The 16317-nt window shown below is 37.3% G+C and overlaps 1 protein-coding gene across 5 annotated transcripts in view; it reads right to left on the bottom strand.

The window, feature by feature from the left end:
• The window catches only part of SMARCAD1 (SNF2 related chromatin remodeling ATPase with DExD box 1), a 101476-nt gene that overhangs the window by 58096 nt on the left and 27063 nt on the right, over positions 1 to 16317 (bottom strand). For all 5 annotated transcript variants that reach the window (XM_024574808.3, XM_024574810.3, XM_045183658.2 and 2 more), the window contains exon 5: positions 14323 to 14389. In XM_024574808.3, coding sequence (XP_024430576.2) covers positions 14323 to 14389 — 67 coding nt within the window. The remainder of the gene's footprint in view (positions 1 to 14322; positions 14390 to 16317) is intronic.

The raw sequence follows: 16317 nt of genomic DNA, 5'->3' as shown, positions 1-16317 counted from the left end.
AAGGCTCTGCCCCTTTATGCAACAGGCACACCAAGACAAAAAAAATGGCCCAAATGAAAGAACAGATCAAAGCTCCATAAAAAATACAACTAAGCAACAAAGAGATAGCCAACCTATCAGATGCACAGTTCAAAATACTGGTAATCAGGAAGTGCACAGAATTGGTGGAATGTGGTCGCAAATTAGATGAAAAAATGAAGGCTATGCTAAGAGAAACAAAGGAAAATGTACAGGGAACCAATAGTGATGCCAAAGAAACTGGGACTCAAATCAACGGTGTGGACCAGAAGGAAGAAAGAAACATCCAACCAAAAAAGAATGAAGAAACAAGAATTCAAAAAAATGAGGAGAGGCTTAGGAATCTCTAGGACATCTTGAAACGTTCCAACATCCGAATTATAGGGGTGCCAGAAGGAGAAGAGGAAGAACAAAAAATTGAAAACTTATTTGAACAAATAATGAAGGAGAACTTCCCCAATCTGGCAAAGGAAACAGACTTCCAAGAAGTCCAGGAAGCTCAGAGAGTCCCAAAGAAGCTGGACCCAAGGAGGAACACACCAAGGCACATCATAATTACATTACCCAAGAGGAAACAGGAGAGAATCTTAGAAGCAGCAAAAGATAAGAACACAGTTACCTACAAAGGAGTTCCCATGAGAGTGTCAGCTGATTTCTCAAAAGAGACCTTACAGGCAAGAAGGGGCTGGAAAGAAGTATTCCAGGTCATAAAAGGCAAGGACCTACATCCAAGATTACTGTATCCAGCAAAGCTATCATTTAGAATGAAAGGGAAGATAAAGTGCTTCTCAGATAAGGTCAAGTTAAAGGAGTTCATCATCACCAAGCCCTTATTATATGAAATGTTAACGGGATTTATCTAACAAAAATAAGAAAAAATATGAACAGTGAAATGGCAGCAAACTCACAGGTATTAACCACCACACCTGAAACAAAAACAAAAGCAAACTAAGCAAACAACTAGAACGGGAAGAGAACCACAGAAATGGATATCACATGGAGGGTTATTAACAGGAGAGTGGGAGGGGAAGAGAGGGGGGAAAGGCACAGAGAATAAGTAGCATAAATGGTAGCTAGAAAACAGACAGGGGGAGGGTAAGAATAGTATAGGAAATGTAGAAGCCAAAGAACTTATAAATATGACCAATGGACATGAACTACAGGGGGGGAATGTGGGAGGGAGGGGGTGGGCAGGATGGAGTGGAGTGAGGGGGGCGGTTAATGGGACAACTGTAATAGCATAATCAATAAATACATTTAAAAAGAAAAAAAAGAAAATTATCCAAATATACCACCCAAAATTTCCAATCTTAATGATATCTTATATGAAAGGTTTATCTATCTTGGTAAGACAAAGCCACCATTCCATACATTATCTCAAAAATGTATAAGTACTAAGGATGAAGATGACTGATATGACTGCCCAGTCCATTCCAAGATGAAGTATGGAAGTTTACTTAAAAAAACAAACAAACAAGAAAACCCTGATTTCTCCTTTCCTTGTAACTTGCTGATTGACATTAAAAAATAATAATATCAAAGTATAGTACAAAGTGAGAAGAAAAGAACTCAGTTAAAGTTCAAATTTAATGAGGACTATAAACCCATGAGGGCAGAGATTTTTGCCCATTTTGTTTCCTTCTGCATCCTCAGTGCCTAAAATAGCATCTGCCACATAGTACTAGGTGTAAAATAAATATTTGTTAAGTTAATAAGTTAGCTGAAAGATATAAATTGCTGAAGGAAAAAAGTTAGATACTACTGTGGAGTTATTCTACAAACCTTTCAATGGAAAGATTATGGAATATTGAGATATTATGAGAACAAGAAAGAATATGTAAAAATTTCCAAACCTTTTTGTAACTCAACAAATGTTTATTAAGACTACTAATTTTTAGAAACTTTTATAATTACTGCTAGGGGCACAGTAATGAGGAAGACTGTCAACCTTCTCCTATACTATTTTCTATCATCAGATGCCACTTATAAATAAGAAACTGTAAACATTTACTATGTACTTACTATGTGCCATACTATAGTAAGGAATTTACATTGCCTTTATTACTTACAACAACCTATGAGTTCGGTACTATTATTATACTATTATAGTCGTAAGGAAAGAGAGAAACAGAATAGTTAAGGAAACACTGCCCAAGGCCACACAGCTAATAAGTGAAAAAATGTTAACATTCTGTATAGGTAGCACCCACACAGCACAATACTGTTCCCTTGTTCAAACTGTGATACATTAAAGATTTTTAAATATTCCACACAGGTAAGATAACATCAAGTTTGGAATCCACTCCATTACATTATACTTTGTGGGGGTAAACATGCAGTATATAATTTTTGAAAAAGGATGACAGGCCAGGGGAATGCATTATATGTTTTCTGCTTGTATATTTTTTCAGTTTCAAAAAAATTTAAAAGTCTAAGAGAATTCACTTAGGAAAATGGGCATTTATTCACACAGTTAATGAAAGAATAAATTGGCAAAATCTTTTAAAAAGTAACATGTAGGAACCAAGATGGCAGCGTAGGTAGACACACTGCGCCTCCTCGCACAACCAGAACTGACAGAGAATCGAACAGCAAGGGGGACCGACACCAAGGAAATAGAAAATAAACATTCATCCAGACTGGTAGGAGGGGCGGAGACGGGCACCGGGGTGGAGAGGACTCGAGTGGCTGTGGCGGGACTGAGACTGGCGGAGTGTGGGACGGATGGCGCAGGCAGTCCGAGCACTAGCAGACCCAGCGGCCCCACATTCGTGCACAGATAAACCCAGAGGGCCGGACTCAGAGTGGTGGAGAACGGGGCAGGCTGAGCAGTGTGTAGCTCCCCGGGGCCCCACATTCCCATACAGATAAACCGGGCGAACAGCGGGGAGTGAAGCAGACCACGCAAACCAGGGCTCCAGCTCCGGGAAATAAAGCCTCAAACCTCTGATTGAAAGCGCCCGTAGGGGTTGGGGCAGCAGCAGGAGAGACTCCCAGCCTCACAGGAGAGGTTGTTGGAGAGACCCACAGGGGCCTAGAGTGTGCACAAGCCCACCCACTGGGGAACCAGCACCAGAGGGGCCCAGTTTGATTGTGGGTATCAGAGTGAAAGACTGAAACCCGGAGAGTGAGGCGGGCGCCATTGCTCCCTCTTGGCCCGTCCCCCACGTACAGCATCACAACACAGCGACCAGCGTTACCCCGCCCTGTGAACACCTAAGGCTCCGCCCCTTAAAGTAACAGAAGCACCAAGACAAAAAAAAAAAATGGCCCAAATGACAGAACACTTCAAAGCTCCAGAAAAAATACAACTAAGCGAGGAAGAGATAGCCAACCTTATCGGATGCACAGTTCAAAGCACTGGTTATCAATATGCTCACAGAATTGGTTGAATCTGTTCGAAAAGTAGATGAAGAAATGAAGCCTATGCTAAGAGAAACAAAGGAAAATGTACAGGGAACCAATAGTGATGCGAAGGAAATTGGGACTCAAATCAACGATGTGGACCAGAAGGAAGAAAGAAACATCCAACCAGAAAAGAATGAAGAAACAAGAACTCGGAAAAATGAGGAGAGGCATAGGAACCTCCAGGACATCTCGAAACGTTCCAACATCCGAATTACAGGGGTGCCAGAAGGAGAAGAGGAAGAGGAAAAAATTGAAAACTTACTTGAAGAAATAATGAAGGAGAACTTCCCTAATATGGCAAAGGAAATAGACTTACAGGAAGTCCAGGAAGCTCAGAGAGTCCCAAAGAAGCTGGACCCAAGGAGGAACACACCAAGGCACAGCATAATTATATTACCCAAGATTAAACGCAAGGACCTACATCCAAGATTACTGTATCCAGCAAAGCTATCATTTAGAATGGAAGGGAAGATAAAGTGCTTCTCAGATAAGGTCAAGTTAAAGAAGCTCATCATCACCAAGCCCTTATTATATGAAATGTTAAAGGGACTTACCTAAGAACAAGAAGATCAAAAATAGGAACAGTAAAAATGACAGCAAACTCAGTTATTAATGACCACACCTAAAACAAAAACAAGAGCAAACTAGGCAAACAACTAGGAAAGGAACAGAACCATAGAGATGGAGATCACATGGAGGGGTGTCAATAGGGGAGTGGGAGAGGTAGAGGGAGGGAAAGGTACAGAGAATAAGTAGCATAGATGATAGGTGGAAAATAGTTAGGGGGAGGGTAAGAATAGTGTAGGAAATGTAGAAGCCAAAGAACTTGTAAGTATGACCCATGGACGTGAACTATAGGGGGAAATGTGGGAGGGAGGGGGTGGGCAGGATGGAGTGCAGTGGGGGGGGAATGGGACAACTGTAATAGCATAATCAATAAATATATTAAAAAAAACTAACATGTAAGTACATATTAAAATTTTAAATGTGCATATCCTTTGATTCAGCATCCCAGTTTGAAATTTAGTCTAAAGAAATAGTAACATAAACATTTACTTGTAAGGCTATTTACTGTAGTACTATAACAAAATAATGGAACATAAATGCTAATTAAATCAATTGTGCTGATAAGTTCATGATGATAAATCATCAAATGATTTTTTAAAATGAAAACCAGGAGATAGTCATGGGGATGTAAAGTACAGCATAGGGAACAGAGTTGATAACATTGCAATAAGTATGTATGGTATCAGATGGGTACTAAATTTATTGGGATGATCACTTTATAAATTATATAAATATAAATGTCTAATCACTATGCTCTATACTCGAAACTAGTATAATACTGTGTATCTACTGTAATTGAAAAATAAAGAATTTTTTTTTAAAAAAAGGCCAACCAGAAGTGATGTCAGCCTCCTGGCAGAGTGAGAAAACCTTAGTCTTTGCCCTCAAAGTTGTATGTTGGCGAACTGTGATTCAACAAGGGATTCCCTGCTCAGCACCCAAACACATCTGAGAGATTTATGCAATGAAACCTCTGAAGGTTGGGTATAGTGGGGGTGAACAGGGGAAGCAGGACAGGCGGAATGACAGAGACAGCAACCACAGTCACAGTTTGGTGTTTTCTGTGGCCACAGAGAATGTGGTAGCAGTGGTGGGTGGGATTGCAAACCCCCCCTTGGCAGACCAGAGGGGCAAAGGCAGCATTCTGTACTGCCTGGCTGGTACACACTGAAGCTGAGCCCAGGGGCAGGGGTGGAGAAGCCGTGAAGAGTGTGCAGAGGGTAGTGGCTTTTGCTGAACAGCCAGAATAAAAAACAAATAAAAAAAGACACAGACATGGGAACTATCCTGACACCCTCTCCTGTAGCCCACCCAACTCCAGCAGACATGCAACAGTGGAGGCAGGTCAAGAAGGGGCAAGAATAACATTCCAGAGTGGCTAGTACTCATCGTGTCTAAACAGAATGGAATAAACAATGCAGCAGAGGCAAGAACACGCCCCCTAAACTTCTCCCCTACCCTCTGCCTCAGAACCTAGTAGAGGGCGCACTAGGATACCTCGGTAAGTGAGGGCTGGTTGACAGCTTCTGGTTACAGTAAAGCAGTGCTGGGAACTCAAGGCCCGGAGCCCCATCACCTGCCACACACCACCATGAGGGTCATGCCCTGAGACTCAGGCCACCAAGTCAGAGAGAGGACACCTACCACCTTGGGGAATATAAGACATTTTCCACAGGCTGGGGACACTGCCCCACAGAGATCTCAGAACTCCCAGTGATACAAGTAGGAGAGAACAAAAACTGATGTTATAGCACCTTCTACTGGAAAACAAAAGAAAGACCTCTGCCTATTAAAGTGTTAACAGATTAAAAGTAACAAGTACTTCAAACAGATTTCAATCCCTCAAATGCCCAGGCAGAGAAATAATCTATCAAGTACCATGAATAACCAGGGTAACAAGGTAGTTTAAAAGAAGAAAATATACACAAAAAATAAACTCAAAGACATGGAAGACTGTGATTTAAATGACAGCAAACTGAAGACTTGAGTGTGCAGTTCTGAAAACACTCGATGAAATATGAAAAAACTCAGAATGACAGTTCAATGAGCTCAGGACAAAAATCAATGAACAAAAGGAATACTTTTTCAAATAGACTGGAACAATAAAAAACAGTTTTTAAAAAATTCCAAAGAAATTTGGGAGCTGAAGAACTCAATAAATGAGATGAAGAATGAATAAGATAGAGAGCTCAGAAAAAAGAGGAGACCAAATGGGAAAAAAGATTTAGTGATCTTGAAGTTAGAAATCTAGAAACGACTCAGTGAAGGAGAAAATTTGAGTTTAAAAAATATGAAAGCATTCTGTAAGAACTATCTGATTCCATTAGAAAGGGCAACATTAAAATAATGCATATAGCTGAAGAAGAGAGGGATAAGGGAACAGACAGCCTAATCAATTTGAGAACTTCCCAAACATATGGGAAGAGCTGGACTTTCAAATCCAAGAATTTAACAGAACACCTAATTATCTCAATGCAAAAAGGCCTTATCCAAGATACATCATATTAAAGGTGTAAAAAGCTCATGACAAAGAATGAACTCTCAAGGCAGCCAGCCACAGAAGACTGTAACCTATAAAGGAAATCCCATTAATTTATCTTTTTAAAAAAAATTTTTAGCAGAAACTTTACAAGCCACAAGTAGAATCAAGTATTCAAAATATTGAGAGTAATCACCAGTCAAGAATAATATATGTAGCAAAATTATCCTTTAGATATAAAAGAGAAATGAAGGCTTTTCCAGAAAAACAAAAGCTGAGGGAATTTACCACAAGATCTACACTATGAGAAATGTTGAAAAAGTCTATTCTACCTGAAACAAAGATACAAAAGGATGTTAATACTTCCAACCCATGAACACAATATATGCTTCCACTTATTTGTATCTTCCTCAATTTTTTTCCTCAGTGTCCTGTATTTTTCCAAGTATAGGTCTTTTACTTCCTTGGTTAAATTTCTTCCTAGGCAGTACTTTATTTTTTATTTTTTTGGTGTCGTTGCAATAGTAAATGGGATTGTTTTCTTAGTTTCTCTTTCTGGTATTTCATTGTTGGTGTATAAAAATGCCATCAACTTCTGAATATTGACTTTGTATTCCGCTACTATCCAAAGCAATCTATAGATTCAATGTAATTCCTATTAAGATACCAACGGCATATTTCACAGATGCAGAACAAATATTCCAAAAATTTATACAGAACAAAAAACGACCCTGAATAATCTCAGCAATTTTGAAAAAGAAGAATAAAGTAGGAAGGATCACAAAACCTGGTATCAAACTGCAGTACAAGGCCATTGTAATCAAAACAGTCTGGTACCGGCATAAGAACAGACACATAGATCAACTGAACAGAACAGAGAGCCCAGAAACAAACTGATGTCTCTATGGTCAATAAATATTTGACAAAGGGGGTACAAGCATACAACAAGAGTAAAAACAGCCTCTTCAATAAATGATGTTGGGAGAACTGGAGAGGTACATGCCAAAAAATGAAACTAGACCACCAACTTACACCATACACTGGAATAAACTCAAAATTGACAAAAGACTTAAACATAAGTCATGATACCATAAAAGTCTAGTGGAAAACAGCAAAATTTCAGATATCCCGTGTACCAATATTTTAGCCAACATATTTGCTAGGGCAAGGGAAATGGAGAAAAAAATAAACAAATGGGAGTACATCAAATTAAAAAGCTTTTGCACAGCTGAAGAAACCATCACCAAAACGAAAAGGGAATTGATTGTATGGGAGAACGTATTTGCCAATGACGTATTGGACAAGGGTTTGGTCTCCAAAATATATAAAGAACTCATATGACTCGACACCAGGAAGGCAGAATATCCAATTGAAAAATGGGAAAAGGACCTGAATAGACAATTCTCCAAGGAGGACATAGTGTTGGCCCACAGACATATTAAAAAAAAAAGATGCTCAGCATCACTAGCCATCAGAGAGATGCAAATTAAAACCACAGTGAGATACCACTTCACACTAGTCAGAATGGCCCTCATAACCAAATCAACAAACAGGTACTCATGAGGTTGTGGAGAAAAGGAAACCCTAGTGCACTGTTGGTGGAAATATAAACTGGTGCACCCACTGGGGAAAATGGTATGGAATTTCCTTAGAAAATTAAAAATGGAACTGCTCTTTGACCCAGTAATTCCACTGCTGGGATTATACCCTAAGAATCCTGAAACACCAATTCAAAACAACCTATGCACCCAATGTTCATATCAGCAGTATTTACAATAGCCAAGATTTGGAAGCAGCCTAAGTGCCCATCAGTAGATGACTGGATTAAAAACTGTTACATTTACACAACGGAATACTATGCAGCAGAAAGAAAAAAGGAACTCCTACCTTTTGTGACAGCATGGATGGAACTGGAGAGCATTGTGCTAAGTGAAATAAGCCAGGCAGTGTAAGACAAACACCATGTGATCTCACTAATAAGAATATAACGAACAAAATAAACTAATGAGCAAAAGAGAACCAAAGGCAGAGAATCACGAAACAGATAGACAGCTGTAAGAGAGGAGGTGGGAGATGGGGACTGACTGAAGCAAGGTGATTAGTCAAAGAACATATATGAAGGACCCATGGACATGGACAATGGTGAGGGGATTGACTACAAGTGGGGCGCAGGCTGGGTGGAGTGGGGCAAAGGGGGAAAAAGTGCAACAACTAATAGCATGAACAATAAATTATGTTTTTAAAAGTTGTGTGTGTATGTGTATGTATGTATGTGTGTGTGTGTATCTCCCTGGCAGGTGTGGCTCAGTGGATTGAGCACCGGCCTGCAAACCAAAGGGTCATTGGTTCAATTCCCAGTCAGGGCACATGCCTGGGTTGCAGGCCAGGTCCCCAGTAGGGGGCATGAGAGAGGCAAACACACACTGTTATTTCTCTCCCTCTCTTTCTCCTTCCCTTCCCCTAAAAATAATAAAATCTTAAAAAAAAAAGATAGATATACATACACACACACACACACGTACGGTTAAAAAAAAATCTTACAAAAAAAAGGATTAAGAGCAACTGATGCTGCTCAAAACCGATGTTGTTCAAAAACAAATAAAAAGACAAAAGGAAACAAAACTGTAAGATGACAGACAAAAGCAGGAAATTGCAGCTCTTATTCAGAATAGGGTATTAAATACTTAAATATAATTTAAATGTAAAAAGAGCTAAAAAAACCACAATTGCTTCCACAGTTTAGAAATGAATGCACAGCATAAAAAGGGAGAATTTGTGACAACAAAAACATAAAAGAGGAAGGGAGAAAAAGACTGAACTTGCATAGGCGAAGGAACATAAGATGAAATCAGAAAAAAAGGATTACTGTACATATGAAACTTTTTTCTACATAAACCTAAAGGTAATTACAAAACATAAAACTGGAACTGAGACACATAAAAAAAAGAGGAAGTGGCAGGGAAAAAATCATAGAATACCACCAAACAAAGAAATGATGTAGACACAGAGCAGAAAACAAAAGAAAAAACTGTTACAGGAACTCCCCATATATCAAAATCGCCCTAAACATAAATGGACTGAACTCACCAAGTAAAAGTCACAGAGTAGCAGGATAAATTAAAAAATAAGACCTAACTATGTGTTGCCTTCAGGAGACCCACCGTAGCTACAAAGACAAATATATACTCAAAATGAAGAACACTCTAAGCAAATGGCATACTGAGAAAAAGTGAGTGTAGCTGTACTTGTATCAAATAGCTTTCAAGATAAAAATGGTAACAAGTGACCAAGATGGATTTTTATAGTCATAAATGTGACACATCAAGAAGACATAATATATATATGCACCCTAACTGGGAAAACCAAAATATATAAAGCTAACAGACCTTCAAGGAGAAACTGACAAAAATGCAATTATAATAGGGGACCTAAATGCACCATTGACAGCAATGAACAGACCATCCAAACAGAATATACAAATAAATAAGGAAATATTAGCCTTAAGTGGCACTACAGATCAAATACACATAATTGTAGAACTTACAGACCTTTCCATCCTGAGAACAACAGAATATACATTCTTCTCTAGTGCACATGGAATATTCTCACAGAAAGACCATATGTTAGGAACTAGTCTCAATAAACTTAAGACTGAAATCATACCAAGCATATTCTCCAACCACAACAGCATAAACTGAAAATTAACTACAAAAAAGAAAACTGGAAATACCAAATATATGGAGATCAAACAACATGAAAAACTACTGGGACAAAGAGTAAGAGATTAAAAGATAGACACAAATATGAATGACAATACAGTATAACCAATTTGTGGAATGTAGCAAAAACAGTGATAGGAGGGAAATTTATAGCATTACAGGCCTACCTCAAGAAACAAGAGAAAACGCAAATAAACAAGCATATGTGAACTTAAAGAATTTGAAAGAGAACAAAGGAAGCCCGAAGTCAGCAGTGGTGAATACTAAAAATCAGAGCAGAATTAAACAAAATAAAGAAATAATAATAGAAAAAATTAATGCAACAAAGAGCTGGTTCTTTCAAAAGATGAATAAAACTGACAAACTTTGTCTAGACTCACTAAGGGAAAGAGAGAAAATCTTCCAATAAATAAAATTAGAAATGAAAGAAGTTACAATGGACACCACAGAAACACAAAGAATTACACAAGATTACTATGAAAGGCTATATACCACCAAGTTTGATAACCTAAGAAGTAGATAAATTCTTAGAAATATATAACCTTCCTAGACGGAACCATGAAGAACCAGAAAACCTAAAAAGACTGATTAACAGTAAGAAAATTGGAACAGTCATCAAAAACTTCCCCAAAACACAAAAGTCAAGGACCAGATGGCTCACTAGTGAATTCTACCATTCATGTAAGATTTAATACCTAGCCTTCTCAAACATCAAAAAAATTGAAAAAGAGGGAATACTTCCTAATTCATTTTATGAGGCCAACATTACCCTGATACCAAGACCTGGAAAGGACAACACACACACTCACAAAATATCACTAATGAACACAGATGCAAGCAAGAATCCTAAACAATACTAGCAATTTGAATACAATAAAGCAATAAAAAATAATACATTACAATCAAGTGGGGTTGGTTCTTTCCACACAAAGATGGCTCAACATGTGCGAATTAAACAATGTGATATACCACATTAACAAAATAAAAGATAAAAATCATATGATCATATCAACAGATACAGAAAAATGCATTTGACAAGATACAACATCCATTTATAATTAAAACACTCAGTAAAATGGGTATAGAAGGAAAGTACCTCAACATAATAAAGGCCATATGACAAACCCTAAGCAATAATCTCACTCAATGCTGACAGCTTTTCCTCTAAGATTAGGAGCAACAGAAGGAGCACACTCTAGCCACTGTTATTCAACACAGTATTGGAAGTCCTAGTCAGAGCAATCAGGCAAGAAAAAGAAGTAAAAGGCATCCAAACTGGGAATGGAAAAGTAAACTCACTTTTTTCATGACATGATTCTACATATAGAAGACCTGAAAGACTCCACCGAAAAACTTAGAAACAATAAACAAAAACAGTAAAATTGCAGGATACAAAATCAATGTACAAATATCTGCTGCGTTCCTATATACTAACAATAAAATACCAAAAAGAAATGAAAATCTCATCTGCAATTGCAACATAAAGGATAATATACCTAGGAACAAACAATAGAGGAAGTGAAGGACCTAAACACTGAAAACTACAAGAGAGTGTTAGAAGAAATTAAAGACACGAAAGAAAGATATCCCATGTTCATGGATGAGAAAAATCAACATAGTTAAAATGGCCACATTACCTAAAGCAACATACAAATTTAATTATTGAAATTCCCACCAAAATCCCAATGGCATTTTTCAAAGAAATAGAAGAAAAAAACATCAAATTTGCATGGAAGCACAAAAGATCCTGAATGACCAAAGCAATCCTGAGGAAAGAAAAAAACAAAGCCAGAGGTATCACACGCCCTTACTTCAAACTATACTACAAAACAATAAGACATATAGACATGCACGCCAATGGAACAGAACTGAGAGCCCAGAAATTAACTCACACATATATAAGCAACTAATTTTTGACAAAGGAGCCAAAAACATACCATGGAAAAAGGAAAACCTCTGATAAACCTGTTGGGAAAATTAGAAAGCCACATACGAAAGAATGAAACTAGATTTCTATCTGACATCATCCACAAAATTAACTCAAAATAGATTAAAAACTTAAATATAAGACCTGAAAAAATAAAATACATAGAAAAAAAAAAACACAGGTACTAAACTTACAGACCTTGGTTTCAGAGAGGTTTTTATGAACTTGACCCCAAATGCAAGAGAAGTAAAAGCAACGATAAGTGAATGTGATTGCATCAAACTAAAAAGCTGCATTAATAAGAGAAATTGTCAACAAAACAAAAAGGCAACCAATGAATGGGAGAAGGTATCTGCAAACGAGACCTTCAATAAGGGACTAATATCCAAAATATATTTAAAAACCTCATATAACTACAATAAAAAAAATCCAATTAAAAAATGAACAAAGGAACTGCACTGACACCTCTAAGAAGACACACAATGCCCAGCAGATAAATGTAAAGAAGCTCAAATTCACAAGTTTATGAGGGAAACACAAATCAAAACCACAATGAGTTAACACATTACACCTGTTGGAATAGCTACTATTGAGCCTTGGCTGGTGTGCCTCAGTGGACTGAGCACCCAAGTGTGCAGTAAAAGGCCGTTGGTTTGATTCCCAGTCAGGGCACATGCCTGGGTTGTGGGCCAGGTCCCCAGCAGGGGGCGTGTGAGAGGCAACCACACATTGATGTTTCTCTCTCTTGCTTTCTCCCGTCTCTTCTAAAAATAAATAAAATCTTAAAAAAAAAAAAAAAAAGAATAGCCATTATCAACATGACTAGAAATAACAAGCACTGGAGAGAATATAAAGGAACCTCATAAATTGCTGGTGGGAATGTAAACTGGTATAGCCAATATGAAAAACATTATGAAAGTTCCTCCAAAAAAAAAATCAAAAATAGAGTTACTATATGATCTAGTAATCCCTCTTTTAGCAATCTATTGAAAATTTTAAAACATTTATTTGTAAAGACATATATACCTCTATGTTCTCTGCAGCATTATTCACAGAGGCCAAGACATGGAAACAACCCAAGTGCCCTTCCATGAATAGCTGGATAAAGAAGACATGGTACACTCACTGGTATATTGCACAATGGACTACTACTACTCAGCCATAAAAAGGATGAGGTATTGCCGTTTGTGACAACATGAATGGATCTTTAGAGTATCCACTCTCTCAAAAGGACAAAAAGTATATGATTTTACTCATATGTGGGATACAAAACAGAAAGTAACAAATGAACAAACAAAACAAACTCACAGGCAATGCTATGGCAGCTAATAGAGGGTAAAGATCATAAAGGGATATGGCGACCAAAGGAGATTCGACTTAGGGTGATAAGCACATAACATAAGGCACACATGATGTATAACTGTACACTTGAAACTTACATAATGTTATTAACAAATATTACCCAAATAAATTTAAAAAATGCAAACCAATAGTGTAATTACATTTCATAATGTAGTGTATGCGTGTTGTATCGTTTATGGATAAGCACTAGAAAAGCTGAAAAAGCAAATTTCGGTGTGGCTAATGGAGCATGGGTTCCCCTCTTTCCTTAAACACTTTTTTGGTAGTGAGATTACAGTACTTGTTTGTTATGTACAATTCAAAAAAAATCAAGATAGCATTTACTTAAAAAATTGCTTTATATTATGAGTTCCTTCAAATGCATTTACTTTGTATCCCAAGCTTGGAACAGAGCACAGTTACTAAATGAAGGAATGCTGACTACCAGCTCAGACTTTCCACAAGACATTATGTTCCCACCGACTCAGATTCGTAGAACTGTAAATAAAATCACAATACAATTAGAAAGGACACTTAGGAAAAAAATATATACCTTCTAAAACTTCATTGCTGTAAGATTTGATCTGTAGAAAAGAAAAATTACCAATGAAAAGCCTGCCCCTTCCCTTTTTGGGGGGGTGGGTGGGTAAGAGTTTAAAATGAACCTAGAAATTTGGGTTTCCAAGTAGCTGTATGACCACAGGTAAGTCACTTCTTGATCTAAAAAAAATTGAAGTTACTAATACCTCATAAGATTCTTGTAAGAATTCATGCAGGAATTCGGTAAATTATAGAACAGTATTAAAATGTGAAGATGGTATTATGTCATAAAACAATATCGCTTGAAACTAAGTCAGGCATACCTGCATCACCGAACATCAGCAAGGCAGCAGCAATTGCTCCATCCATTGTGCTGGTTGATTCAATCAACTAATAGAATGAAAAGAGATTGATATTTTTAAAATAACACTAAGAATTATTTTAGTTATCAAAATATTAAAGAACAAATATATTAAATACATATAAGGTCAGGAAATATGTATGTCGTGGTCTTAAGTTCAGTGAGTCCTATGATAAATTTTCAGAAACCCTGGTTTATCTAGAAGTCTGAACTTATCTAAGCATATCTTAAAATGTATCAAATTTACTCATCACTACAAAGGAAATATTAAAACAGTCATATACAGCATATTCAAGGTTTTTGTTATTTTAATTACCGGGTTGTGCACTGGAGCCTTAAAAACTTTCTAATTACGCTTCCTGGCAGTGACTGTGTAGGGGAGGGAAGAGTAGGAATACAAAGCGAGAGGGGGAGACCAATAGACATTTACATTAGTCCTTTTTAATTGACATTTAACAGTGGACCTTGGCATGCCAGAATTCAGCGGTCATTTAAAAAACTTCCCGTATTTCCTAAGATGACTAGGATAAGGGGTTATTTCTAAATTGTTTGTTCAAAATATGTAACTTACATAATTAACATTTTCAATATAATATTTTTACACTATTCTGTAACATTCTGGATCTCAAAACTAAATATCCCCTATTTTTCTCTTGCTAAAGCTCCCTATATTTTCAATGGGTTATTTACTTTTTTAAAGATTTTATTTATTTATTTTTAGACAGAAGGGGGAGAGAGAGAGGGAAACATCAATGTGAGAGAAGCATCTGTTGGTTGCCTCTGGTACATGGCCCATCCTGGGACTGAACCCACAACCCAGGCATGTGCCCTGACTGGGAATGGAACTAGCAACCTTTCACTTTGCAGGATGATGCCCAACCCACTGAGCCACGCTCGTCAGGGATCAATGGGTTATTTGTTTTAAAAAGATCTTACTTTTTAAAGTAAGTTATTTTTGTATTAAATCAATTGGGTTCCCATCAAATGAGAATGCTGTCTTCTGTATCAGTTTTATTAATCTTGGATCATTACATATCCTGTACAACCCCTCCTCCTTTTAGAAATAGCCAAAGCGTATTTTTAACAAGTCTAAGACTAAATTTGTATTTTGTAACCTGAATTCTTTTATACGGGTCTAAAAGCATTTGAAAAGTAATATATAAATGTTACCTTTAAAGCTCTTGAAATGATAGGATCACTTGAAATCCAGATTACCTTAAGAGAGTACTCTGCTTTGGAGTGAGGGATATGCTAAATTCCAAAACTTTCTGATCCATGAAACATACAAATCAATTCTATGTGGCAAGCCTATTTTTCCATTGTAATTATAAAATTAGACAAATATTTCTAAAGAAAAAAAACCCTCTGAACCACATAAAAAGCTAAGAAGTATTTTTAACTGAGATTTGTTTCTTTGAATATTTTAGAAGTCTGTGTTTATGCTGTTGGAAGCTCTTCCCAACACTGTAAATAGCTCGTGTATCTATTGTATTAATGGCTATACTTCTTTTCTTCTAGAGAAGGAATTTCGTTTTATTCTAGAGAAAAAAAAGTCACATCAGGCATACACTCAACACTAAAATTTCCTTTGGCTAACACTAAGAAGGTATCAAAATGATACAAGGAGGAAAAAGATAAAAAAGGTTCATGCTAAAAATAACAGGAAATAGACCCCAGCTGGTGTGGCTCAGCTGGTTGGGCTTTGTCCCTCAAATGGAAAGGTCTATGGTTCGATTTCTGGTCAGGGCACATGCCTGGGTTGCAGGTTCCGTCCCTGGTCAAGGTGTGTATGCGATGGATGTTTCTGTCCTTCTCTTTCTCCCCCCCTTCCCCTTTCTCTAAAACCAAAGAAATTGAGGAAAGGAGAGAAGGGAGGGGGAGAGGGAGAGAAAAGAAACTGGAGGGGAGGGAGGATGAAGAAAATTATAAATAAAAAACAAATAACAGGAAATGGGAA

The sequence above is a fragment of the Desmodus rotundus genome, chromosome 4 (assembly GCF_022682495.2).
Source record: "Desmodus rotundus isolate HL8 chromosome 4, HLdesRot8A.1, whole genome shotgun sequence".
NCBI classification, from domain to species: domain Eukaryota; kingdom Metazoa; phylum Chordata; class Mammalia; order Chiroptera; family Phyllostomidae; genus Desmodus; species Desmodus rotundus.
Note: the sequence above shows the minus strand (reverse complement) of the source record. Positions and strands in the feature narration are given on the sequence as shown.